General features: G+C 36.7%; 3 protein-coding genes across 10 annotated transcripts; 2 read left to right on the forward strand and 1 right to left on the reverse strand.

Moving 5' to 3' along the window:
* The first annotated feature begins 1,093 nt into the window (after nucleotides 1-1,093).
* On the forward strand, nucleotides 1,094-3,886 carry LOC144470372 (calcium release-activated calcium channel protein 1). Its single transcript, XM_078181419.1, has 2 exons — nucleotides 1,094-1,670; nucleotides 2,533-3,886. The coding sequence occupies exons 1-2, from the start codon at nucleotides 1,095-1,097 to the stop codon at nucleotides 3,022-3,024; spliced, it is 1,068 nt and encodes a 355-aa protein (XP_078037545.1). The 5' UTR covers nucleotide 1,094; the 3' UTR covers nucleotides 3,025-3,886.
* On the reverse strand, nucleotides 2,803-11,404 carry Sppl (signal peptide peptidase-like protein). Of its 6 annotated transcripts, none has more exons than XM_078181417.1 (7): nucleotides 11,285-11,404; nucleotides 8,106-8,170; nucleotides 7,888-8,036; nucleotides 7,502-7,815; nucleotides 7,088-7,431; nucleotides 6,502-6,927; nucleotides 2,803-6,421 (listed from the first exon to the last, which is right to left on the reverse strand). In XM_078181417.1, exons 3-7 carry the CDS (start codon nucleotides 7,914-7,916, stop codon nucleotides 6,353-6,355), a joined length of 1,182 nt encoding a protein of 393 aa, XP_078037543.1. In that variant the 5' UTR covers nucleotides 7,917-8,036; nucleotides 8,106-8,170; nucleotides 11,285-11,404; the 3' UTR covers nucleotides 2,803-6,352. The 6 variants fall into 6 exon arrangements, with proteins under 6 accessions (XP_078037543.1, XP_078037540.1, XP_078037541.1 ...); XM_078181414.1 differs by lacking the exon at nucleotides 11,285-11,404 and adding an exon at nucleotides 8,898-10,026; XM_078181415.1 differs by lacking the exon at nucleotides 11,285-11,404 and adding an exon at nucleotides 8,857-10,026.
* Nucleotides 10,180-25,567, forward strand: Osbp (oxysterol binding protein). 3 transcript variants are annotated; one of them, XM_078181402.1, is made up of 12 exons: nucleotides 10,180-10,432; nucleotides 11,700-11,861; nucleotides 14,038-14,103; nucleotides 16,364-16,569; nucleotides 18,011-18,264; nucleotides 18,658-18,850; nucleotides 21,138-21,421; nucleotides 21,594-21,835; nucleotides 21,905-22,181; nucleotides 22,255-22,634; nucleotides 22,710-22,930; nucleotides 23,141-25,567. In XM_078181402.1, exons 1-12 carry the CDS (start codon nucleotides 10,389-10,391, stop codon nucleotides 23,281-23,283), a joined length of 2,472 nt encoding a protein of 823 aa, XP_078037528.1. In that variant the 5' UTR covers nucleotides 10,180-10,388; the 3' UTR covers nucleotides 23,284-25,567. The 3 variants fall into 3 exon arrangements, with proteins under 3 accessions (XP_078037528.1, XP_078037529.1, XP_078037530.1); XM_078181403.1 differs by having other exon boundaries at nucleotides 18,014-18,264; XM_078181404.1 differs by lacking the exon at nucleotides 14,038-14,103.
* The last annotated feature ends 179 nt before the right edge of the window (nucleotides 25,568-25,746 follow it).

Raw genomic sequence — 25,746 nt, forward strand, 5'->3', positions numbered from 1 at the left:
TGCTAATCAGGAAATTACAAAGCATCAGCATACAATGGCACAGTTATTGTGATTTATGAACACGGTTATACAAATTTCAAATTCATTGCTAACCATTTCCTTTCCAGACTAGTCGATGTGTTATTCAAATCACTAACATTGTCGCAGCTAGCATTTGAGTACCTGCGCCGAATACGTTCACCGCTGCTGACTTATCTTTTATTTCAAAGTCAGGAGCACAAGCGTCATTGGCCGCAGTAGCGTTTCGCGGTAGACGTACAAGAGAGGAGAGTCGCGGGAGTACACGGAGCGATGGCAGTCATGCACGTATGCTAGGACTACACAGTCAGTTATTATGTAGCCGATATGCCTTGGAGGCAATTAATACTATTGTTATGATTCAGTCGGGTACGTCATGTGTATTCCTCGGCGATGCGACGCCAGCCTTCGGTCAGTGTTCTACGGTAGAGACCGCTGGCAACTCACTTCGATTCCGGACACTATACATCAGCTTTAGACTGCTTTTAGAGTAACCAGACAATTTTCAAAAAGATGTACCGTTTCTCAGTAAGATTCAAGTCGGTTTAATGTGGTTCGTGTTACAATATGCAACAAAGGCGCTACAAAACGCACGTAGACCAACTAATCCGTGATATCTGTTTAAATTGTTTTTGAATTAAAGACCTGCAGTACTCGCTTGTTCCAGAACTGTTCTAGTGTTTCTATATAACATCCTGAGAAAAGAGATGCTCCGCGACGCAGTTCACATTAATGTAAGGTTGTTCCTGTTACAAATAAAGGGGTGATATTTTAGTTGTGTTTTAAATAATAATCACCATATTACAATAATGAAACAGAAAGAATATAGTAACAAGGATTTAAGCGTATAGTAATCGCACCTGTGTGATTGTGTGAATTTGCAATGGCAGTGACTCAATCCATTGGGAAGGAAACAATGATAACATTGAACAGTCGTGAAAACAGTGCCACGATCCTTTGACTCTCCGTACGGCTGACAGAAGCATCAATGATATAGGAAGAGAACCTGGCAGCAAGATTTCGTATTCTAAGAAGCATACAAGTTTAAATGAATAGTAGACGTTAAACGCAGCAATATGTCGAACAATAATGGCATTGAAAAAGATCTGGTCAAACGGAATAGCGTTCCCAATCACGATGAAAGGCGTGGTAGAAGCAGCAGCACCACTTCCACATATAGGAGCAACGAAGAGATAGCAGGCAAAGCAGACAAATTTACACAAATTGATTTTATTCAATTATCCCATGGTGCCCACAGAACTAGACCTACTTCTTTAGCCTATTTACCCAAGCATGCTCAAGTCAACGATCCTAACTATTCTCATTACAATTCCAAGAGTACCTTATATACTTCTCAAAGCGAATTGGTCCTTTCGCCAAGGAGCAGAAACAATCGCTACGTGACTTTGGACATGAGGTCAATGGGCAGCCTTCCATACTCAAATTTCCATTCTAACAGTCACATACCCAACAATGTGCCATATGCATGTTGCTGTACGTGTCCAGGAGCCCAGGTACAACCAACACCGACCGCCCCCCAACAAGAGAATCATGATGGTCCTGAAGGCCTCTCGTGGAGAAGACTCCATATGAGTCGTGCTAAATTAAAAGCAACTGCAACAACGTCAGAATTGTTAAGCGGATTTGCAATGGTGAGTATTTGCTTCCTTTAAAATGCATCCAAAGAAAACATTCCAATATGAATCAATGTGTTCTCATGCATCCTTGACACAATCATTGACATCACAGTAGCAAAACAATTAATTGTGCCGCCGATCAACGTTCAAATTAATCTCGCATCAGCACACTGGTGCTTCTCTGACTGCGAGGATATTTTCTGCACGCTGTTTTCCGCTAATGCATTGCAGCATAATTGTAAATATGAAATTATCTTGAATTCACTTTAACCAACAGAATTTTATAAATTTGTATTATATACCTGAAAGTATGCCAACAAGTTTTCACATCATTTTTAGAGAGGAGACAGCGTGTCTTTGCAGGGTTCATGTACATTCCTTTGTCAGACTATGATGTAACCATAAAATACCGATGGTTAATCGAGTCGTAACAAATATCCACGCGAATATTCACGATGGTACACGCTTGAAACGGTCACAGTCGCGAATTCTTCGCTGAGTAAAATTTTCCAAGAAATCTATGTTTGTATAATCAGAAAATCCGCCGGGGATTACACAACGTTTCCTGAAAATCATTAAACAGACGCGAACGACAATTCTGTGTAATCTTCAGCCTCATCTACGATTATGTAAGACAAATAACACTTTCTTTAACAATATATCTTGCGCGAACACTATGGTAATCGATTCTACACATTGTAGAATATCACGAATTCATATTATATCCGTACGTGCGAAGCAAAATTATCATGAAGTCAAATGTTTTCATTTTGACATACAGCTACTTAAAGCATGGAACTTGTTGAAACAAATAAACGTGTACCTAACGTGCAAAAATATAATTCATTATACCGGTGTTCTTTCTTTTTACTTTCAGGTGGCTATGGTAGAATTGCAAATAAACGATCCAAACGCGGTACCGGAGTGGCTGTTTGTGATGTTCGCTGTTTGCACAACCGTCCTAGTATCAGTGCACATCTTTGCTCTAATGATAAGCACATATTTGTTACCGAATATTGATGCCATCAGTAAACTTCAGGTATCTCGATTGGTATCGGAATCACCACACGAAAGAATGCGCGGTTTCATTGAATTAGCGTGGGCATTTTCCACAGTGCTAGGCCTATTTTTATTTTTGGTCGAGGTAGCTATACTCTGCTGGGTAAAATTCTGGGACTACTCTTTTACAGCTGCGACTGCCAGTACTATTATAGTGATCCCGGTCCTCATAGTCTTCATAGCTTTCGCTGTACACTTTTATCACTCATTGGTGGTATATAAATGCGAATCCTCGGTGACTGATATGAACGAACTGGAAAGCATTAAACGGAATTTAGATAACGTAACGATTGGACAAAGTAGCGTTTGAGTTGTAGATTTTGGAATCTTTTATAAAAAAATTGTCATCTTTCGTTGCCTACAATTGTTGATTAGGTATACTGACGTCTCCTGAAACACGTAGCAGAATGTAAATCCATTCGTTTCTGATCAATTATCGCAGTCGCTGAAAATTAAATATTGTACTTAAAGTATACATACATAACAGAAAAAGAACACATTATATTTATTCAATAACTTTACTTTTTTTTTAAACACGACCACGCGAAAATGATCGTGTTTTATTATATATAAAAATGTACATAGCTGTACACATGCAAGTCAAGAATTGCAACAGTACAAGCAAAGTGCTCTTAGTGTTATTAGCTATTTTATATTTAGCATTTTAATTATGTTCTATTTACGACTTAATTCCCGATTTTTCTTTAAATATGTTTCCCCCGATTGCTTCGCTTTTTATCGCACGAATAATTATATCGCTACATATGCACATATATATATATGTACATACATGTATATATGTATATATATGTATATGTATATAGCGGTAATCACTTAGTTTGTGGGAAAACTGAAGGACAGTCGAGTGATCGGTTTCATTTTATGTACATGCTTTCGTTCCAGAACTTGTTATCCTAGTCAAATAAATTATTCTTTTTTCTCAGACTTGAAGACTCTCTTGTTAACGAAAATGTGGCTCACTACTTAATCTATAACAGAGAGAGAAAGAGAGAGAGCGAGAGAGAGAGAGAGAGAGAGAGAGAGAAAATATTTATAATAATTTGATCCACCTTTCATTTTCGCCATAAACTAAGTCATAATCTTACAATCGATATTTTCTACAATTATTACGCTTTAAATTCTGTTTGTACAAAAAAAAAAGAAGAGAAAAATGATACGAATCAAAAGGAAGAATTGTAATTAAAGCAAGAGCATAATACAATCATTTCTTTTAAAGGAATAATAATGTTTCATAAGACCCTCCTGTAACAACAAAACCACTTGGAAAAAAATATCTTATATTGCACAACACCTCTAATCGTACCAACAAAAACGCTCGACTTAATTTAAATGTACAAAAATTGATTTGTCGTGTTTTCTTATACAATCAATTGAACGGTTGTTTACAGGGTTGGCGTGTTACTGACAATACAAAATTAATGTATAGGGTTTCTCAATAGTATGTACAATGGAAGGAGAAAATGAAAGTTAAAACGTACATTACAGTAGAATGAACCCTGTATTGTAACGTACGTTGATTTGTTCGAAAGTAAGAGGTCTTACTGCGAACGATTAAACTGAGTCTTAAACATTTCGACATATTTATGAAAACGCATTTCATTTCACCCACACGTTGAGGATGACCAAGTCTTTTTTGTTCTTTTTTTACTTCTTCGTAACGGAAGTAGTTAAAATATACTTTATCACTTGTATTCTTACATTATAAAGTGAAATAGGTATTCTGTTCTTTTTTTTTACTCATAAAAATGTCTACTACAGGGCGCGTAATGAATAAGAGCAAACTGCTTGTGCTATGGACAGGTAAGCGAATAAAGTGAAGAGTCGCAGTTTTATACAAAAACTAATTAAACCGTATCAAAAAGAGTATTTCGTTCGTTATGAAATATGAATAGTTCATTATAAATAGTCTGAATTGCATTAACTTAAGTAAAAAAATATCTGTGTGTATAAATAAACCTTCGAGATGGTTCTAAATAATTAGTTTTTGTATAACACCTTCTAGCATAGACTGCTGAATATCAAATAAAACATCAACCACTTAAAACGAACAAATTACAAAATTTTTTCGTTAATAAAACAGACATCATATCCGTTCTTCCGTGTTACGAATGAATTATCATCTTCTAAGTCAATATACAAGTGTACAAGTAAGTTTACTTTTAATTGATACTGTGTTCACCCAATCATTAACCGTTTTCAATATCGTTAGATCATTCTTCTTAAAGAATAATATATGCTAACATTCTAACAAATGTTCTTATTTATAAAATATATTCTGAAGCAAATGCAGAATTTTTGTTTTTGCAACTTTTAAACTGGTAATTCGATAAAGTACGGCGCCAAAAATAATTAAACCGTCTCTGACCCTAATTCAAATATACTGTTGCAAATTATAGGAATTTGGCGTATGCAATTAGTATTTACTTGCATGTCTCACGTTGCATAGTACTATGTATCATAGATTATATTATATCAATCTACGCTACCGTAAAGCGATACATGAAAGTTACAAATAAAAGGAATTGATTGTGTTTCTTTCAAAGACCTTGCAATAAATTGGCTTTTCGTATATTATTTTCAGTCTTCTTTTTAAATAAACATACAAAGTCTTTTTGAACTGCCTATCCATAGCAAGAGCCTAGTTAATAAACTCTATTTTGCGATAATACCACTTTTCCTTATCACGAGATAGTTCTTGAAAATCAAGACAGTAAATATGTATGCAATTCAATGTTCATTATCTTCTCTTTTACGATAGAAGTTACTACAGCTTCCACTTTCATCCTTTCTAAGACTGTATTATCAGTTATCTCGGTCACGCCATGCTATGTTAGCATGACATTTGGCAAGTGAGACGCCTTGCTGTTTAATCCTAATAACAAACTGTAAATTTTAATCCTTAAATTTATAAAAACGAAAAATTTATATACAAGTTCGCACTGAACGATGTTTTGTTCGATACTAGCTCCAAGTAAAAGAAAGTCACAACCTACACACATACATTCACTAGATTTTCATGGAAATCTCCGAATAATTATCAAATTACTCTATTCGTAGCTACATGTGACATACAATTATCCTGATATCCATCGAATAATAAATTAAAAAGAAACTTTCTGCACAGAGTATCACACACATTTATAATGGGGTTAAGAGTAAAATTATTAATATGTAGAAAACATTATTAGTTCAATATAAGAGAAAAAAATGCTCATTATTCTGAACTAAAATATGACGTTTTCTTTTTAAAGTGGAATCCAACAATATGTACTAATACCAGTTTTGGTATGCTGAATACAATTTTAAAAAACTGTTTTGTCTTTCAATTTAATAGAGAGGAATTTCCACTGCTAATATTGCATTTTCGATAAAAACTGATAATACAATGATTAAAATATACTAACCCTCCAATTACATTGCAAATCACTAATATTGTTCTTTAAATATTAGACAGCGATTTTCATTGCATCATTGAAAGATGTGAACTGCGCATAAAAATGAATTACTTACATTAAATGACATTGATAAAAATAAGGACGTGATGATAAATGACAACAGGATTGATACAAATAGTTTCCTTTCCGTAATGTGTAATATACACAAACCCATGACTCTTGTCAAACTTCCATGTGCTTAGAAGGTTGTTGAGATATGAACGGTTCGCTCCACATCCGACGTAAGTCACCCTGAAACGTTGCATTATTGTTGCAAATGTTTTCCCGTGTGTGTACACATAATCAAAATAAAGACTATAAATTCAGAATACCTTCAGGTATGCCATTGTGAGCAGTGGCAACAAGGTAAAGGGCACAAGGTACAATAAGGCAGGCTGCGCAGCTTTAAACACCTCGGAGCTTACAGTAGCAGTAAGTAATCCCAGAAAATAACCAATCAGGGAACAATGAAAGTAACTAATGCGGTTTATATGACGTGGAGGTGGAACACCCGTTTCACAACCACCTGGCAATAGTTGCGTCTTTTTGTATGCATCGTATCGCAAAACGAAACAAAGCAGGAGACCCGGCATCACAACATCGCCAAGACCTAGCATAGAAAAATGTCCTGCTTGATGCATTGATGGAAAGACTAATTTTCCAGGTAGAGGAAGTTTTGGTGCTTCTCTTGCTACACCGCCTAAGTGCAATCTTCTAGCCACAAGATTCACTGGATTATCAGCCGATCTAGTTGCTACCTATTAGAAAAAGGGTACTAATGGTCAGTACTAACAATTACAGGATTCTTATGCTATTATCATTGGGGTATTCTAGTCCAGAAGTTTCAAAATACAACCTAAACTATAATAGAACGCATTCAAGACTAGAACAGCCCCTGGATCTTCTCTTAAAACTCACCTTAACCATTACGTTTGTGCTGAATATGTAAGATGAAAAGAAAACCCAAAATACATCATAAATCAGCAGGCCCGTTAAGAGTATAGTAGATACCTTTAGACTAGGTAACCGAAAGAATGCAATGAATGCAACACAAAGTCCCATACCCATTGCATCCATAAGTAGCCAATGTCCAGTTAAAACCCAGATGCATACTATACTCACACTTAAAGAAAATGAAAGTAGTTCTGCACCTGTAAACCTTCCACAGACACCAAAAGATATTTTATTACCATCTGAACATGGTCTAATAATGTATTGACACATGGGCAGTAAAAGAAATGCCAATGCAACTGTAGCTACAACTGCAAACAAAAGATGTAATCAGTATTGTTGCTTTTATTGTTTTTTACCATTGACTTTAACGAAACTTACTAGCTGTACAGATGGTTAATAACATCTGCATGCTATCAAAAAAGAAGAACATGATGAGCAGAGATATGGAAGCACCAAGAGGTAGACAAAGAGCGTGCATTGTGTTTAAGGTTTGAACTCTTCCATTAGCACCATCTGCATTTGCTGTGCTACAATTGCTGAGTATTCCAGTCAATAAATTACTGCGTTCCTTTTCTTTTTCTCTTTCTCTAGCTTCCTGTTCCATGTTAAGAGACCGGAAACTGCCATAGACTATCAATAAAATTGATATTAGGAAAGTAGATATTCTAGATGAGTCCATTATGGTGTAAGCCCTAAAAATCATATTTAAATTTTAATATGCTTATAGTACACGTAACCCTATAAACTTCTGAATATAAACTGACCACTGATAGTCAACTTGATACGTGGCCATGTTTAAAAATGCCTGGTCAAAGCACGAAATGCTGTGCTAGGACACCTTCAGACATTTAAAGGTTGTATTCGAAAGTGCTTCCTGATCGCACTAACCTATATCAGAGATCATCTGTAATCACTGTAGAAACAATAAAGTATTATTAATATACTTCTAGGGGGAGAATAGAAGATATCAAATGGATTATACCTGTAATGCTGTACATTCAACATTGTCAAGAATAAAATTAGGCCTTGCGGAACTTCAGTCACCCCCTTAACAGAATATAATATACCAATTACATGGCTAACACAGAGCAATAGTACAACAAAAAATGATCTTACTATTAAAAGACTGACATGGAACAAGGAAGTATGAAATCAGCAGCACTATTTCAGACAAATCTATTTGTTGAGAAACATTGGCTAATTAACCCATTGACGCCTAGTGCCTCGTTTCAATGACACTTTCGTTTGAATTTCTCGTGGTGCTTATAAATAATGCGATAGAAGTAGCAAAGCATACGGGAAGCAGTTTACGGCGAATAATTCAGGCGTTAATGGATTAACGTGGCAGTCGTTACATTGTAATTGAACACGCCCGAAATATTCACAAAGGTATTCGTAGATAGTTCCGAATTACTGAGACATTACAAACGGAAGACACTGGAAGACACTTTCGTGCGGCCACTTTCAAACTTTCGCTGGAATCGTCCGTGATCGAACGGAACGCGATTCAAGTGCAACAACAGTGTTCTACTACGTTCGCCTACAACATATTACATGTACTGTTAACGGTACGACTGCCGTAACCCCGTTCTCGTTTATTAGAACTCTCGCAGGTGAACCGACGGGTCTTCGATGGAATCGGGGATCATTTGTATAATATAGACGTTCACCATTTTGGTAAACATACGGGTCACGTGACCACCGCTGGCCCCAAGAGGTTGCTACTCCCTTACCCCAGATTGTCTTGATATTTTGGTGATCCACGCAGTCTCACCTGGGTGGTCAGAAGTCTGGGTTCTTTGCAACTTCTCTCATCACCTCATGTACCGAAACACCGTTCACGTGAATCGAGATCAGTTCGCGAATATACACTAAGTCATACACACAAAAGAGATGTATATTACCGCGCGATCGGTCAAATACCACGGTCAACTATACACAGGTCAACTGCTGGTTGACAGGCGCAGACCTACGTCAAGCTTCTCTACTGGGTGTTCGAAACGCATTAACCGAAACAAATTACACGCGTGCGTTTCGTCCAGCTAGCATTATAATAGATGCGTGCTGCATTTGTCTTCTTGTACGTAATGGAGAAAATTGTATTACATAGATTCCTATGATAGTTATTTCGTTTGAAAAATTCACGACTTCCTTCCATTGACTCAGAAAAGAGGGACAAGTTTCTCAGGAAGATATAGCTTAATACACGAGGCATTTGAAACCCTGTTTCGTTACATAACATTTGTACATATTCGGTTTATTTATATTTTCTTGCTAGAACAATCCTATTGCAACAGGTTTTCAAACTATGCTAATAATACTATTTTTACTACTTAGAATATAATTTTCTCATGAAAATTCATATAGTAAAAGATAATAAAATTCATTATGTACATTTATTATGTCGATAAAAAAAATTTGTTTGTATTTCTATTTTATCTACAGTATAAAAGAGATTCCAATATTACCGACTTAGATTTATGTATCATTAGTTGCCAATTGCGCCACACTACTTCCTGCGCGCGCAGGTGAAGTATTTATAAATGTGTGAAATTGAGGAATCTGTTCTTCATTCTTCCATAACCCGTTGATTGCCGTCGATCGGCAGATGTCTTCTGATAAGTTTTTTCTTACGTAGCATATGCATTAAATGATTAGATTAAACCTCTTATTAAAACATCTTTAAAGTATCTGGTATTAGTTTCAAAAATAGATGTATATACTATAACTAAAGGTAAAAAGTTGAAAAAAGACTAAATGCGTCAACGTAATATGCATCGGTATCACAATTTCTACGTGTGGGCCATTTATGCTTTTTTACAATCATAATTGAGGAGCAAGAACAGGATCGGTAACGTTGTATTGTCTCCAGTATTATCGATAAAACGTTACAAGTCCACTAAATCTTATCGAAATGACGAATATGCATTAAGTTATGTTAATGAAATAGCTAACACACGTAGCCAATCTTAAGAATCATGTTTCCGGGCTTCGAATACGTATATTACGAGCACGCGAGCTGACTACACAACTATTAATACATCGAAAATTCGTAACATATCCTTTGTACGGCAGAATAAAGAGACACTCGACGCCGTTTGTACCGTTGTGCGATCTGCTCAGATAAATTAAGAGCTTGGTTCGGTTCGAAGATAATGGTCAGTATCAAGCATCTAATCGAAGAGTGTGCCGAGTGCTTTTCCTTCATGACATCTCTCTCGAGCGGAACGATTCGTCTGAGCAGATCGTGCACATTCCTCGCCAAATGACAGAACGAACGTATTTTCGTTGGCGTGTTCGTTTCAAAAAGTACGTAATTATTTTTCTAATTCTCTTGCAAAACAATTAGCGTGCATATGTCGTAATTAATTAATAATATCGGATCTATCGTGCGTATCGCGTTTGTCATTGTGTATTTCAGTCGTAACACGTGCATATAACTAGCCTTTTCTATCGAATCAATGGGGAAAAATGTCAAAAATGACAGCAACCTCGTCCAATTTTCTTCGTTCTCGCGAAAAACAAAATTTATTAATAGACTTAAACTATCTATCAACGTAACTGATGGATAATTCAAAATATGTCATCATTATAGAAAAATTCGTTAAAATTCGAATCCATCATTTTTGACATAACGATACTGTGTCATTGCAACTATCGATTATTGTTTTCTTTATCATTATATTTGCCTTCGATCGTCACGCGAAATGGGTGGAAACAAGATAGATGAACAAAAACATTGAGAAATCTGCAAAATCATAGATTACCCGTAATTAAATATCCGTATATGAGTGTATACAGAAATGAAAATATTATACGAGATGATACATCAGTACAGGATATTTGAACGATGTTCCAAATAAAATCGAAAATATTATTAATTATTTACAGTATTTACATGTAATGCTATATAATGTTCCAAAGCAGAAAAATAAGTAATTTACTGTAAATAATTGGGCAAAGTTTTATTCAAATGAATCATCAGCCAAAACGATAAGATTGTAAATGAACTTTTTAATTGATACTGAACGAACGATTTCTTAATTTTTTCAAAAACAACGAGGTAACAAGAATTGATTTATTTAACTACATATTTTCGACAAGCGCGTTTGTGTCATCAATTGTTACGAAGCTAGCAAACATTGATGATTTTTTACTGACCTATTCGTTCGATGATTGACTTCGCTTAAATGTAAATTCCTCTTAAAAAAGTTCAATTATATGTTTTCGATGAGTTTTTTTCCTAGAGAATTGCTGTGTATCGCATAATTCACGACACCCAGTATAGGTGACTCGGTAATAAAGGTTAGGGCGCCGTCATCGTGGAACGTGGCGGGTTATCACGCTGTGCAAAAGAAGAATCCATAGTTTCCTACTACATATCGTGTTCTCGAGTAAAGGCTACCGTGTTTGTGGTATCAACATTGGTGTTACATATTACGAACTGACGAACAGTGTACATAAGTAGAATTTCGATCTAAGAACAAGCAAGTTCGTGGGCCAGTGGAATATCAAAATGGTGGCCGTCCATTACGGGTGATGTGTGCACAGATATTGGAGTGTATTGTAATTTCAGGCGAAACGCGTGCGATCACGCAACGTATTGTAAAATGGGGGACCAGAAGGCTCAACATGGCACACAGGATATGAGAGGCTGGCTCTTTAAATGGACTAATTATTTGAAAGGTTACCAGCGAAGATGGTTCGTCCTGACAAATGGCCTACTGTCGTATTACAGGTAGTTTCCTCTACGTGTCAGTATGTCTTATTTTAATTACCTCATTGTTCACCGCGTGCAAGTTCGCGGCTGAACACCGATACTACTCAAACGGTTTCTACACCATTTTCATTACACTGGTTTTTTGACATGACCAACAATAACAAGCATTGTCAGATACGTAATTCTTTGATTACAATATAAAACTGTTCCCCTTCATAAATGGTCCGATTACAATCATTACGGACTAAATACATGAATATTTTTATTGAACTACACCATTAAGTAGAACTTTATATTGAATCATAACTACAGAAATAGTAGTGGTTGTACATGTGTATATAACCTGCATTGTCCATCTGTTAAGTGGATATACATATAGAAACCTCCAGCCTTAACTGCAGTTTTAAATATAGTTAAGGGAGAGAAAGTAGACTTGCTTTATAGACTTCTTATTCAATTATTAAAGCAAGCCTAACCTCATATTTTAGAATATACTTCTGCAAAGAACAGTTTTATATCATAACATAAATAATTGTGAAATTATAGTTATTACACTGTGGATTTTATGATATATTAAAAATTTAAAAAGAATCTAAGTGATGCCACCATTGTATTTGGTATTTAATAGGGTAAATAATAGGTCAATCAAAATTTATGTTCGCAGAAATATTCATAGTCTAATGATTATAAATGCATTAATAACTTCAGTGGTTTATAGTGCACAATAAACAAGGTACCATATTCAAAGATTAAAGATACAAAGTTGCATGCGCATAAGTAGTTAGCGCAGGATCATTCACAAATATTATCGATATGGTTTATCCAAGTATTCTTAGCCAAGTCTGATCATTAGACTTGCAGAATGTTATGTTGAATGATAATTTAGCTCGTTCATAAAGGAGGACATTGAGATTTATTCATAAAACTGAACATCAATTGTGATTGAATATTTAAATTTATTACGGCTTTGAGTATAAATACACAGAATCTGCAGTCTACTAATCACAGCATTGTATGAAAATTATGTTTAAGTAGCCCATCTAAATTTTAAGCTGTGCAGCACAGGTAGACCGCAAATTGCGATAATTTTAGGTCGTTTATATCTTAAAATATCGAGTTAAATTGTCTGGATACACAAATCATTCATCATGGATAGCGTATTTTTTGCATATAGTAATTACGTTCATCGCACGCATCAGAGAAGATTTATTACATATTTGTCTTTTATTCTTTTCAAAATGGCGCGGGGTCTTGTTTTGATTACGCAGAGCCAGGCTGCGTAGGTTTATGCAATTTTGAAATAATCGAAACTAATCTTCTCGTGCGATTAATTTCAAGAAAACAAAAACAAAGTTAGGCGATGTTGTTAGACTTTTCATATCGCATACTATGCGTAAAGTTTCACAATTTATTTAAAAGTTTGCTTCGTTCCTTTTCGCCACGAAACAGCCATAAATATTTCGTTTCTTGTAACGAACGTCCAAAGTTACCGACCATAGATAAAAACGATGCCCCCTCCTGGCGATCATCACGTTACGCACACCCGAGGAAATTCCATCTCGTTTACATTATATTTAGAATAACCGCGATCCCTTACACAACATACAATTGCCGTTGATCTTTCTGTTGACTTTCCGCTTGGCACAGTTTTATGATTTGAGTTTGCAATGCTTTTTCCAATATTGCGATCGAAACAGAACAGACCGAAAAAGGATATATACAGGAGAAAAGATCGAACGCCTTCCAAATTCTTGATTTTGAAATTGTAAACGTCATACGCTTGCAGCACAAAATTGCGCATTGTTGACGCACGTACACGGTGATGTCCGTTTACCACCGTTTAGCACCGTTTTGTACTTACAAAATATTAAAGGAGAGGTATATAAATGTACGGGGTTGTTTCAGCAATGAACATCGCAAGAGCAGGTAGAATTTTTCATTTTTCGGTTGCAGCACGGTTGCTGCGGGACTCTGTAGAGCGCGCTGGAGCAACAATCGAACAAGATCGAGAATAATATTGTATATTTGATTATGACATTAGGAAAGCTCGTCTAGGATTAAATATGTAAGAGTGAACGAACGAGAGAAAGAGAGGGAGAGAGAGAGAGAGACTTTTGATACTTTGAAAGAAATATCGTTTTACTGCAGTGTTACAACATGTGAACGGGGACTATTTGTTTTATGGACTGTTTAGGGCTGAACCAACAGGGGGGCCAAAGATATCAACACGACGCAAGCGGAAGGCTGGCAGAGCCTCCGAGTAAGTAAAATTAAATTGAAGAAAAGCCGAAATATTCTGACTCTTCTTCTTCAATCGAACTCGTTAATCAAGCAGACAAAGACGATGTTGGAGTTGCCTACCGTTTTACATTCACATATATACATATTATACATATTAGCGCCATCTTAATAATACGGTATACCGTTAGCGTTCCTAATTATTTGTTGATTACCATCCTCCCCACCACTTTCTTCGACATTTTATTATTTTAAAATGAACTCCCCCCCAAGTTTCTCCATCAAATTTTTAACCTCGTATACTTTGCAATTAAGAATTTGTAAGCGTGCAATGAGAAGAAAGGGATAATTTAAGACTGTACATTTTTGTGTTTCTTTGTCTCTACGTCTATGCAAGTGCGCAAATGTGTTTTACGTGCAATAATCTGTAAAAGGAGTGTATCCTGAAGGTCTTCTGGACGTAGAACTTTTACTGACCCGTTGGATACGATCCAAGACATAATTGCAATATGCATAGGCAGTCCGTCGATGTCGATATTCTATTGATGCTTTACTAAGAATGAAACGACATGCCTGTTCTATCGCCAGTCGTTTCAAGCTTGAACCTATTAACCAGCAACGAATTAACTCGCCTTTCTTTACACGGGCAGTAGAGTCGCCGCATTAGACCTTCGTTGATACGCACGACACAATTGTCGCACGATAATTCAATTCGTTACCAATTTATGTTGTGATAATCTGTTGTAATGAACCTTCGTTCCCGTCCGACCGTGTTCTCGCATCGCACGCACCGATATTTTTGTCGATCGATTAACGATTAAGTAAATAAGATCAAGCTTTACGTCTGTTATTATGTTTCGCATTTGTAACTCCATGTCTCGCGAAAACATTAGAACTACCAATGTAGGAAATGATCAAAATCGATTAACTTATATTACTATGTAGAAAATTTTCAATAATTCTTTATAATTGCGTCTTCACCGGTAGTTCCAATGTTACAAAGTTTTGTAAAAAAAAATCATATGATTTTGTTGAGCTTCGCTCTAATTTTTACACACATGCGCACGTACACACATTTGGTCATTAATGAAAATCCGATAAGGAATGGTCAAGAATCGTTTAAGTCGTAACTATTATAATCGGAAAAATTATTATTACTTTTATAATATGCAATATGTAATAATAATAATAATAATATTTTCGGAACGCGTCGTATCGGCATGATCGTCTAAACCGCTCGACCTTGAACCGACACACTGCTCCCATCTCTCTAAATTACCGGGTAATCTCACCACATCGCCCTTTTACCCCATTTTCTGAAATTTCTTTTCATCAGGTTATATTTTGGTTGTTTCTGGTAATTTTGCATAAAGAACTGGTGGCGTATCGAACAATAATGGTAATGGAACTGCTTAAAAAGAGTACATATAACTGATTCTGTTAATATTGGCATTCTTGTTTCCTGCGCTCTAATATACATACATACATTCATTATATTGTTAGTGTCTAACGTTAACTGTCGCCAACTGATTTTGTGGTTACTCAGTGCTCTAGATGTAGAAGAATTATGGGTGCATACTGTGGGTATTTATAATTTGTTTATTGCCGTACCTGCAATTCACGTACACCCTTTTGCGGTTGTTACGGTGAAAGTATTCTTCGTTTGCTGATTCTATCAAATCTCTGGCAATTGGGACCGCAGCCATGATATTGTCCGTTCAATTTAACGTTTGATTTAAATCTGCTCATGCAATGTAAATTGGAATACTTCCACCAAATATGAACATAGTAACCATTAGCGTATAAGACTAGAGCACCTAAAATAGCGCCTTACTATTTAAAAAACCATTTAACGTGAGGTGCGTCATCCGTCGAAAAGGCGTTAAGTTGAACAGCCAATGGAGCGTGTTTCCTTGTATCAAATGAATGTGACACATAGTTTTCCAACGCGAAATTTTAGATTTTGCTTATTGTAGAACTCAATTGTTATACAGAAATTCTCCGAAAAAGACTATACGTTAGAACGGAGTTGGAAAACTATAATGTGACGAAACGAGTGATTGTACTAATTGCTCTCTTTCATGGTAACACACGTGTGTGTATTCTTATGACGAATCGGGAGCATTTTCTCTGGCTTGGATAAACCTTCGGTTTGCTGATGCAGAGCAAGCAAGCATTTTACCTATTGCAAACTCACGTCTGTCTTTCTCTGTGTCATACGGTTTCCCATCGGTCGAAGGATCTGTCCACGGAACTGTTCGCGTTTCCCTTTCTCTGTTTAGAAGTCCGGCCGAGATGTCACACACGTGCCGCGGCACAATATCTTTGCACGGGGCCTTAATACACACCGTAGACGCTTGTACGTTCGTTGTGAGCAATGGCGGCACGCAAACCTTCCATATCAAGGCGGCAACAGAGGTGGAACGTCAACAGTGGGTCACGGCCCTTGAGTTGGCGAAGGCCAAGGCCATTCAGGCGATGGAATCCGGTCTGTATGAAAAAATAATTCTTTCTTCCATTCCTATTCATTGATGCTAATCATCCATGTCGTTTGTTGAGGTCTCTGGGTGTCCACAAGCACGTCTAGATTCTAGCACCCCTAATAAAGTCAGCTGCAATGCTAAGGGAACACTTGAAAATCTCAATAAATAATCCCAAACATGAAAGCCTCGATTTTTAATATGGCTGATCACAAGGTGCTTGTATTAGGAAAAAGGAATCTGCATATGCATCAGCCAGTATAGTTAGAGAAAGAAGGTTTCTTGAACAGAAGACTTAACAAGACAAAACACCTTTAACATATGAATTGTTCATAGAACATTTCATGTACAGGGTGGTAACATTCTGCTTCCTTCATAGCAAAATATCTTAATAGAAGAATTATATGTAGTTAGAGAATAATTTAATTTGATAAAATTGACCTTGTTAATTTATCTATTACTGCTCTAAAGTTGGTCCAGGAATGATCCTTTTTCTTTGTATGCCCCATTAGGTGCAAATTCTTGACAGGACTTGGTTATATTCAATAATGAACCTATTAACCCTCTGCAGACTCTGGTAGTATGGCATTAAAGGCAATTGTCTCTGAGAAGACATATACTAAGTAGGGATGACAGACTTTTTCATGTACTGATCCCTGATTGATGACTTAAGCACAGGCAATAAAAGAAATACTCTGTAAATTATTCTCAATTGAAAATTAAAATCCACTACTATGATTTATCATTGCTGTGGTACCACATACATACCCAATGTGTGTTTCTAAAAGTGTGTTATTGTAACAGGTTTAGCAAATATACACGGTGGAATTACGTCAGTGTCCTTTGGAAAACAGAGATCACTATATCCATTTAAGTTTCTCCAATTACTGCAGTAGATATCACAACTTCTTAGAAGACTTGTCTTCACAACATTGAAGTAGAATAAGGTCTTTAGTAACTGATAATGTAAACGGAAGTTGAGATAGCAGGAAAGGGAATATAGATTGTCGTGAATACTATTACGATTGTGGTTATCTTGCTCTGCCCATGTGTAATATATTAAGCAATATTTTTCCTTATGTCGGCCGAGTTATGCTCTGAATATTTTAATTTATTTATGAGTCTCATAATTAACTTTGTTGTATAAAGTGTTTAGGGCAAAGCCATCCAAGTTTAATTTATCGCACGTTATCAATTTCGACCTCTGAGTCGTGACTCAAAGCAGATATACTTTTTCTTGAAATGCATTCAGCCATATATAGAATGCCTTTCATTGTTCAAGTTGCAGCATACGATTCCTTGTAGTACTGTAAGGAATGTTAGATCTTCTTTCAATCCCAAGGGATTCCTTATTTTAAATAGAGTGTAATACGTGAATATTTTTTATGAAACTCAAAGGTATACAAGATTTTTAAACAGCAACATTATGTAGATTGTGATTTGTTCCAGAAGAAGAGGAGGAAGAATTTCAGGACAACGATAGTCAAAAGCCAGAAAACGTGTCTGTGATAAAAGACTTGTCCCAACGATTAGAGGACTTACAAACCTGTTACGATTTAATCAACAAAAGAGGCACGATGCTTCAACGATCCTTAAATGACCTCGAAGCGGTTGAACCCCCGTCACCGGAATTGTCGGCGAAAATAAAGACAGTCAACGAACGAGCCGCGCTATTTCGCATTGCAGCCGGTACTATGGTTAATGTAAGTTGAAAGACTCTCGTTAACATTGATATACAGAGATACACATGTCTGTAGTTTGTTTCTAAACCTTTGATGTGCAAAGATGGTCATGGTGCAGCCTAGCAATACTACTAATTTGCTATAATAGCATAGCAACCGTAACAAATACTATTTACACATCTAAATAATTGTATGGTGATAAAGGAGCTTAACTTAATCGAATGGCTGGGTTTTTATGAACAAAAAATTAATTAGCATGCTCCATTCATAAGTAAATACCATACGCATGACTTGACATAATCGGTTGTATATTATCTGGTTTAATGAATAACATTTCAGTGTTTACTAATCTCTCATGGATTGATATTGACGGTGTAACAGTCGCGTGGAAAATAGGATAAATTGTGATTTCAGAGTAGCAATGACTATTTGCAACTAGCGCAGCAACAGGAGCCCAAATGGAAGAAATTGCTGCAGCACGAACGTGATCAGAAGGTGCGGATAGAGAAAGTGGTCGAACAGCTGGCTAGGCAGCACTCTCACTTGGAAGAAGCTGCACAGCATGCGATACCCTCGGCGGTTCCAGCAGGGGGGCACAGATCTTCGCGTAATTAAATTTCTATTCTTTAATCTTTGGGCACGGCCAGTAATACTATAGCTATAATTTGTCTTTTAGAAAGAAATACCTGAGATACATACAACTAGAGTTATAAAGGTTCATTTATACTGACCGATGAGCCGAACACGACCTAAGAGGATTGATAGTGTTTTATTATTATTTCTGAACGTGCAAACGTAAATCAGTATAACGAAATTCAACACTAGCAATTCTCTCCGTTCGTCGGTGAATATAAGTGGACCTTCATACGTGTCCAGTCTATTTCTATGGTTCTCATACAATGTGCTTGAAGTAGAGTGGATAGCTATTATAACTTTTGATGAATCACGAATTTCTTTTCTAATAAAGCAAACTATAGTATACAGATGTAAAATAACAGGCTAATACGTGTGCTAATACTAGAAAGAATCATACACGGTTGCTTGCTCAATATCCACGCTGTGCTGAGCTTTCACCCTAAGTGCAACGTTTACGGTACCATGCTGATTATGTTACTTATTGTTGATTTCGTATTTAGTGACCGAGAAAATGTATGCAAAGCACATTGTCACGTACGTATGTCTGCTGCCAGTTTGATTTGCCAGATTCGTGGGTAACGGGCTGCTGTATTTAATACATTGGTGCACAGCTAAAAGCTAACCGTACATGAGATTTCATACGCTTTGTTACGGTTAGTGCTCTTGATTATCCGTTTATCAAAAGAGGATGCTTGAAAATGTGTTTATAAATATTAACAGGTCTCCTGAATAAAGCTAGGACTAACAAATTAAGTAAAAAATCTTTTATTTTTTTTGTACTGTTATTCGGAGAAATTAACATTATTTTTCTTGTGCTAGAATCAATTATACGTAGAAGGGAAGGTAACTTATTTTCCTACCTTTGTTTACTGTGTATCTAAATAATCATGTAACTACGAAATTGTTAATTCCTCATTACGAACTATTGCAAGTTTGACTAAATTTGTGTCGGTAAAATGATATTTAATGTTACATTCGATGCTAACCGAAGGTTTAATAACGGCATCTGCATTTGAAATTTTCGCGCCGTTTTATAGTATCGCGGCTTCTTCTTAAGATGGCAGTTACGGCGCTTGATTCGACTTAAAACCATGTTGTGGCAGAACTCGTAGATTTGTGATCTATGCATGCAAAGTGTGTCCTGTATATAGTATTTTACGGTGACGTCTACAGATTTCTACAGACTCCTTGTGTATATACGTATACATATGTACATTCACTCTAATACTTTCCTACCCAGTATACATATATATATACGCACACGGCTGTGCTTTCGGTTCTCCCAAGCTTGGCGCTTAATCAGGCTCAGATGGCCTTGCAATTCGCTGTTTCATCTGCGTTTTTACAACACAATTCTGTTCCGTGACTTCGTCTTGTTAAATTCAATGTGATAAATTCTCGGACTGATTATATCGACATTCTCTCAGATCGTGTCCGAGTGAGAGGATCAGTGGAAATGTTAAACCGATAGTTATCGGTATCGAACAAACGGAGAAAAAGTTTCTTGTCATCGTCTCGTAAACGGTCTGTAGCTTCAAACAAGTTTTAGTCAAGATCCAAAAACCGAATACATAAGAGCTGCCGTACTAATCTCCAAACCACCGCGCTTAACCTGATGCGCGATACATTACAATTGCCTGTTCAAAACGAGAAAGGGAAAAAGAAAGGAAGCATACGTGTGTGTACAATGCATCTCCAGTGATTCGTGATTCGCTGTTCATTACTCCTCCGGTATTGCAGGTGTAGATCGTGATTGGGGGGTAGTAGACGGTACAATTAAATTGTAGCAGTTGTCATTGCCGAGATTCAATCGGTTTGAGAGGGAAGTTGTTGTGAATGATACAGACAAGGGGGACAGGTCGAGCGATTAGTCTATTCGTACAGCAACTAGTTGAAATATTTTTGATCATGTATGCTATACGAGTTCAGTGAATACCGAGCCCTGTTTTCGACATATTTCCATATTGGCGCGAAACTTATCTGTTCATTGCGTAACGGTATCGATAGCCTCGTGGCATTTCTTGTGTTTATGTATTTGCGTTTTATCCTTAATCTGAACGGGCCAACTAACTGGTAACACCTGAAGGTTTTCCCTATTTTGAATTCAGAAGTTTCTACAAGGTTGCGATTGAATAACGGTTCCGCTGATCGGCTTTAATTTTATTAACCTTGCACGTATATGTATGTGTGCTTGTATACAATATCCGATGTAATTAAACAGTGGGCTGATGGAAGAAATGCTTTGGTGATTGTTATAGACACAACAATCACAACTTCTCCATCTGAGGATGAAGAGGACAATGTAGAGTTCTATGATGCTCAAGAATCAGACACGTTTACATTAAGTATTCCAGGAGTTGCAACAAGTAATTCCAGAGATCGAACTGACTCTCAAGGTAGTGATGATGGCTCTAGTTCAGAAGGAGATCAAACACCATTACCTGTGTCAGAAAATAAAGGTGCAAACTCCTTTCTTATTGTGACCGACTCTACAATAGTACAAACTCCCACATCTGCTGATAATACAGACAATCTGGACAATGTAAGTGGACAATAGCTGTACATTATATTATTGAATAAAGTACACTTAAGGAAGGCGAGTCAAAAGTAAATGGAAGATCAATTTTTTCTATGGATTCCATTTACAGATGACTCATTCTATGCATCATGATATCCCTAGATAAAGATTGCTGACATTTATTGTTTTGCGTCAGACAAATTGGCAAACCAACAATGGCAGCAGTAGCAGCTCCGGGGTGACCAGGGCCGGATCCCAAAGGCAACGGAGGTCTAATGTACCTGAAAAGCCAAATTACCAATTAAACCTATGGAGTATCATGAAAAATTGTATTGGCAAAGATTTATCAAAAATTCCTATGCCTGTCAACTTCTCAGAGCCACTTAGTATGCTTCAGCGGCTGACAGAAGATTATGAATATGCAGATATTTTGGACAGGTACAATTGTTGTTACATTTTGTGATTTTCTTGACGGAAACAAAAATTATTGACTTTCATTTATAATAGGGCAGCAGAATGTACAGATAGCTACGAGCAAATGGCTTATGTGGCTGCATTTACTATATCCAGTTATTCCACAACTGCCATTAGAACTGGCAAACCTTTTAATCCATTATTAGGCGAAACGTATGAATGCGATAGGATCGATGATTTAGGATGGAGAGCAATTTCAGAACAGGTATCACATCATCCCCCCATGTTGGCGCAACATTGTGAAGGTCGAAAATGGCGTTGCTGGCAAGAGTTTACCATGGCGTCCAAATTCCGTGGAAAATATCTTCAAGTAAATTTCATTTTGTTAGAAACTATCGTTTGTTCAAATGTAATCGATAGAAATAATTTAAACATCAATGCAGGTAATACCATTAGGAACCGCTCACCTCGAAATGGAAGGAGGTATGCAACACTACACGTGGCGGAAAGTCACGACCACTGTACACAATATTATAGTAGGGAAATTATGGGTTGACCAGAGCGGTGATACAGATATAATTAATCACAAAGAAGGTATAAAGTGCCATTTGAAGTACACCCCGTACTCGTACTTTTCGCGGGATAGTCAGCGTAAGGTGAAGGGAGTGGTTATGAATTCGAATAACGAAGTCAAGTGGGTAGTACAAGGCACATGGGATTCAAAAATAGAAATTGCACCCGTAATTAGTACGTCTGGCACAACAGACAATCCAGTTTATAAAACAGGGCCTTACATACTCGCTTGGAAGCGGCGTATGCCATCGTAAGCATTTGATGAAACAATAATTTCTGTTGCGCGTTTCGCCGTAAATTTAATCCATTGGAGTTCATTTTACAGTGAAGACTGTGAAAAGTATTACAACTTCACGGAATTAGCATGCCAGCTGAACGAGCCCGAGGAAGGTATAGCTCCAACAGATTCCCGATTTAGGCCTGATCAGAAATTGATGGAAGTCGGCCAATGGGATGAAGCAAATGCAGAGAAACTTCGATTAGAAGAGAAACAGAGGGCCGTCCGGCGTGCTCGGGAACATGAAGCTGAGAAAGCAGCTGCTCAAGGTATGTCGTTCAGTATTTATTGCAAGGATATATATGATGTCTAGAAATCTTTGTCATTTGAAATATTTATTTCGTGATAGGTGACACGAAAATACGTATCCTCACACTTGGCAATTATTTCAAACGTCAAAAATTTGTAGACGTGCTATATATGTGCTATCGAACTCGATTGAGAAATAAATACTATTAAAAGATTTTAATTTATGTCAGGTTTACCGTACGAAACATATGTACCGTTGTGGTTTAAGAAAGAGCAGGATCCTTATACAGACAGTCTATGCTACGTATACGGTGGCGAGTACTGGGAATGTAAAAGTAAAGGTGACTGGTCACGGTGTCCACATATATTTTAGCTTATTATATAATTCTATTAATTAATGATGATGTGACCGCTAATATACAGTATGGAAAATGTTTGGATTTGTTTAAAGTGCGAAATAGTCGATATATTAGAGATCACTTTTCGTGGAGACTGTTGCTTTTGAGACATGCTGACACGACAATGGGGTTGTTAGAGATCATGATGTAGTTGTTACTTCTTCCAATGAACTGGACAAACTGTCGGCATATTTTGACACATTAAGACGAGTGTTTTGTAGTTTATCATTGCCTCCCCTTTCTGACCCCTGCTCCACTCCGTTGTTCTACGCATCCTTTTGTCTATATTGTCACTACATCCCTCTCATTAACACCTACTTTTTCTAAACAACCAGTAGATTGACGCATTAAATCCATACGGCCCAATTAATGCTTTTGCATACAACTTTTGTATAGACACTGAGAAAATTTTCTGTATTCGCCACTAGGCTGGACACATATATACATAAATGATACATTCGCAAAATGATCCAGATACTATTAATAAGTGATAATAAGTTACAAGAGATTTTGTTACTTCGGTTCCAAACTGAAATAGCAATAAGATTGATGATGATTTTTTATAACGAAAGCATCGGTGTGGTGAGTGAAGCCACAATTACAACTGGGAGTTCGAATCATATACGAGAATCCACTTAAGTGCTAATTGCAGTATTCGCGATTTGTTCTAAACGAGTCTAGATATGTAATGAATTTATTTTTTTTTTTATTAGAAATGGAAGAACTGACTGTAAGTTCTAATGAGATCGATCGTAAATACCGAACTTCAGAAAATATAACGAATTTTCTGTCGGAATGGTTCTTGCGCATCTATCGCAGGGAGTACTTACGTAGACTATAAACATGTATTTTCGATGCTTGATGCGATGCCAGTGTTAATTTCAGCGGATTGATAAGCATAGAGAAACAAATTTTCATAGTACTGCTTAGAATGTAAAACCGGAGAAAACGAGAGAAGCAACCATGTTTAGTGTGTCTGAAACGCCTTATTGAATTATTTATGTAAAAGTAGATACAGTAGGCGATGCCTTTTTTACATACTGATCATTTACACGTGCGGCGGTGCAGCCAGACTACTCGACTGCCACGTCTTAACCTTTGTGAGGAAATAAAAAATGAAAATAACGGTTGGATAAGAGGCGGCATTCGTTACACTGATGGCGACAATCTGTAACCGCTTCGAAGAAATGTTCCTGCGGATATGAAGTATTTGTAGCAACAAGGTGCGATTGGTGATTGTAGCGTACGACTATGATGAGTACGAAGAAAACAAATACATATATAATACGGTGAATGGATACGCTTCCAAATTTCTGCAATGTTTTCCATGCAGACGTAGACGCTAAATGTTCCACAAAGATAGGCTGGTAGCCTATGCTAGCCTAATTAACTAATACACTCCGTCGAACTTATTATATGAAATATATTCGGTACCGATGCAACAAGAGCGCAAAGAAAATTCGAAGTCATCTCGAAGAGCCAATAAATTGTAATAAGCTGTCCTGTTCGAAGGATTCTTGTGGCATAACCGGACGTAAAAAAACGCAGGAATACCTTTTTTCGAATACTATAGTATGTAGACACGCACACATTCATACACAGGTACACGATACGCGATCGTGCGCGTATTACTTGCGTACGTACGTATATATGTATGTATGTATGTATGTATGTTTGTATGTTTGTCCATATATGTATATATAAATAAAAACCATTGTATATCCCTCTTACAAGCACATCGTACAATGGTTCCGTTCATAGTGTTTGTATATTGACAGTTAATTATTCCGGTCCGTAGGAGACTATACTGAACGGAACACCTAGCTTGCAACCAATGTTTATGATGATTGTTACGATTAAGTATTTTGGCTGTATTATAATTTTAATAGTGAATAATAATCAGATATATCTGTATACATATAAATACGAATTAACTATACAAAAAATAAATAATTTAAAAGAGGATACTTTAAGACGGATAGAAGACGTTTGGATTATATTAGTGCTTGTACATTAGCTATTCGTGTGAAACGATAAAATACAAATGCTTCGCTACAGAAAAAGAGAGAGAGAGACAAACGAAAATATCTTTGTAGCATTCACATATTTGCCTTTCGGCATCATCTCCTATGTAACACCCGTTGATCGCACAAATGGTGCAATTATTTATACGATAAATAACCATAGCCTTTGTTCCATCGAATAAATTGTATTGATTTATTGTAACAAATTAAAATTGAACGGTCGTGAACGGGTAACGATTATCATTGAGCACTTTATTGCTACCCACTGATCGATCCATTTTTGTTACATCTTGCGTTGTATTAATTTTGTTTTTAAATTGGCCGCGCTGGACGACTCTTTATATTATTATAAACCGATGTAGAATAATCCAACAATTAGCATTAATGTTCATATGAATCTAGACAAATCCGAAC

This window comes from Augochlora pura, chromosome 5 (genome assembly GCF_028453695.1).
Source record: "Augochlora pura isolate Apur16 chromosome 5, APUR_v2.2.1, whole genome shotgun sequence".
NCBI lineage: Eukaryota > Metazoa > Arthropoda > Insecta > Hymenoptera > Halictidae > Augochlora > Augochlora pura.

Excerpts from the sequence above, each read along its gene's own strand:
- LOC144470372 (XM_078181419.1), top strand. The coding sequence starts at position 1,095 with ATGTCGAACAATAATGGCATTGAAAAAGATCTGGTCAAACGGAATAGC. Across the intron at positions 1,671-2,532 it reads TGTTAAGCGGATTTGCAATG|GTGGCTATGGTAGAATTGCA; the intron begins GTGAGTATTTGC and ends TTTTACTTTCAG.
- Sppl (XM_078181417.1), bottom strand. The coding sequence starts at position 7,916 with ATGGCCACGTATCAAGTTGACTATCAGTG. Across the intron at positions 7,432-7,501 it reads ATTAACCATCTGTACAGCTA|TTGTAGCTACAGTTGCATTG; the intron begins GTAAGTTTCGTT and ends TTTTGTTTGCAG. Across the intron at positions 6,422-6,501 it reads TCACAATGGCATACCTGAAG|GGTGACTTACGTCGGATGTG; the intron begins GTATTCTGAATT and ends GCAACGTTTCAG.
- Osbp (XM_078181402.1), top strand. The coding sequence starts at position 10,389 with ATGACAGAACGAACGTATTTTCGTTGGCGTGTTCGTTTCAAAAA. Across the intron at positions 10,433-11,699 it reads TGGCGTGTTCGTTTCAAAAA|GCGAAACGCGTGCGATCACG; the intron begins GTACGTAATTAT and ends TTGTAATTTCAG. Across the intron at positions 21,836-21,904 it reads TATGCAGATATTTTGGACAG|GGCAGCAGAATGTACAGATA; the intron begins GTACAATTGTTG and ends CATTTATAATAG.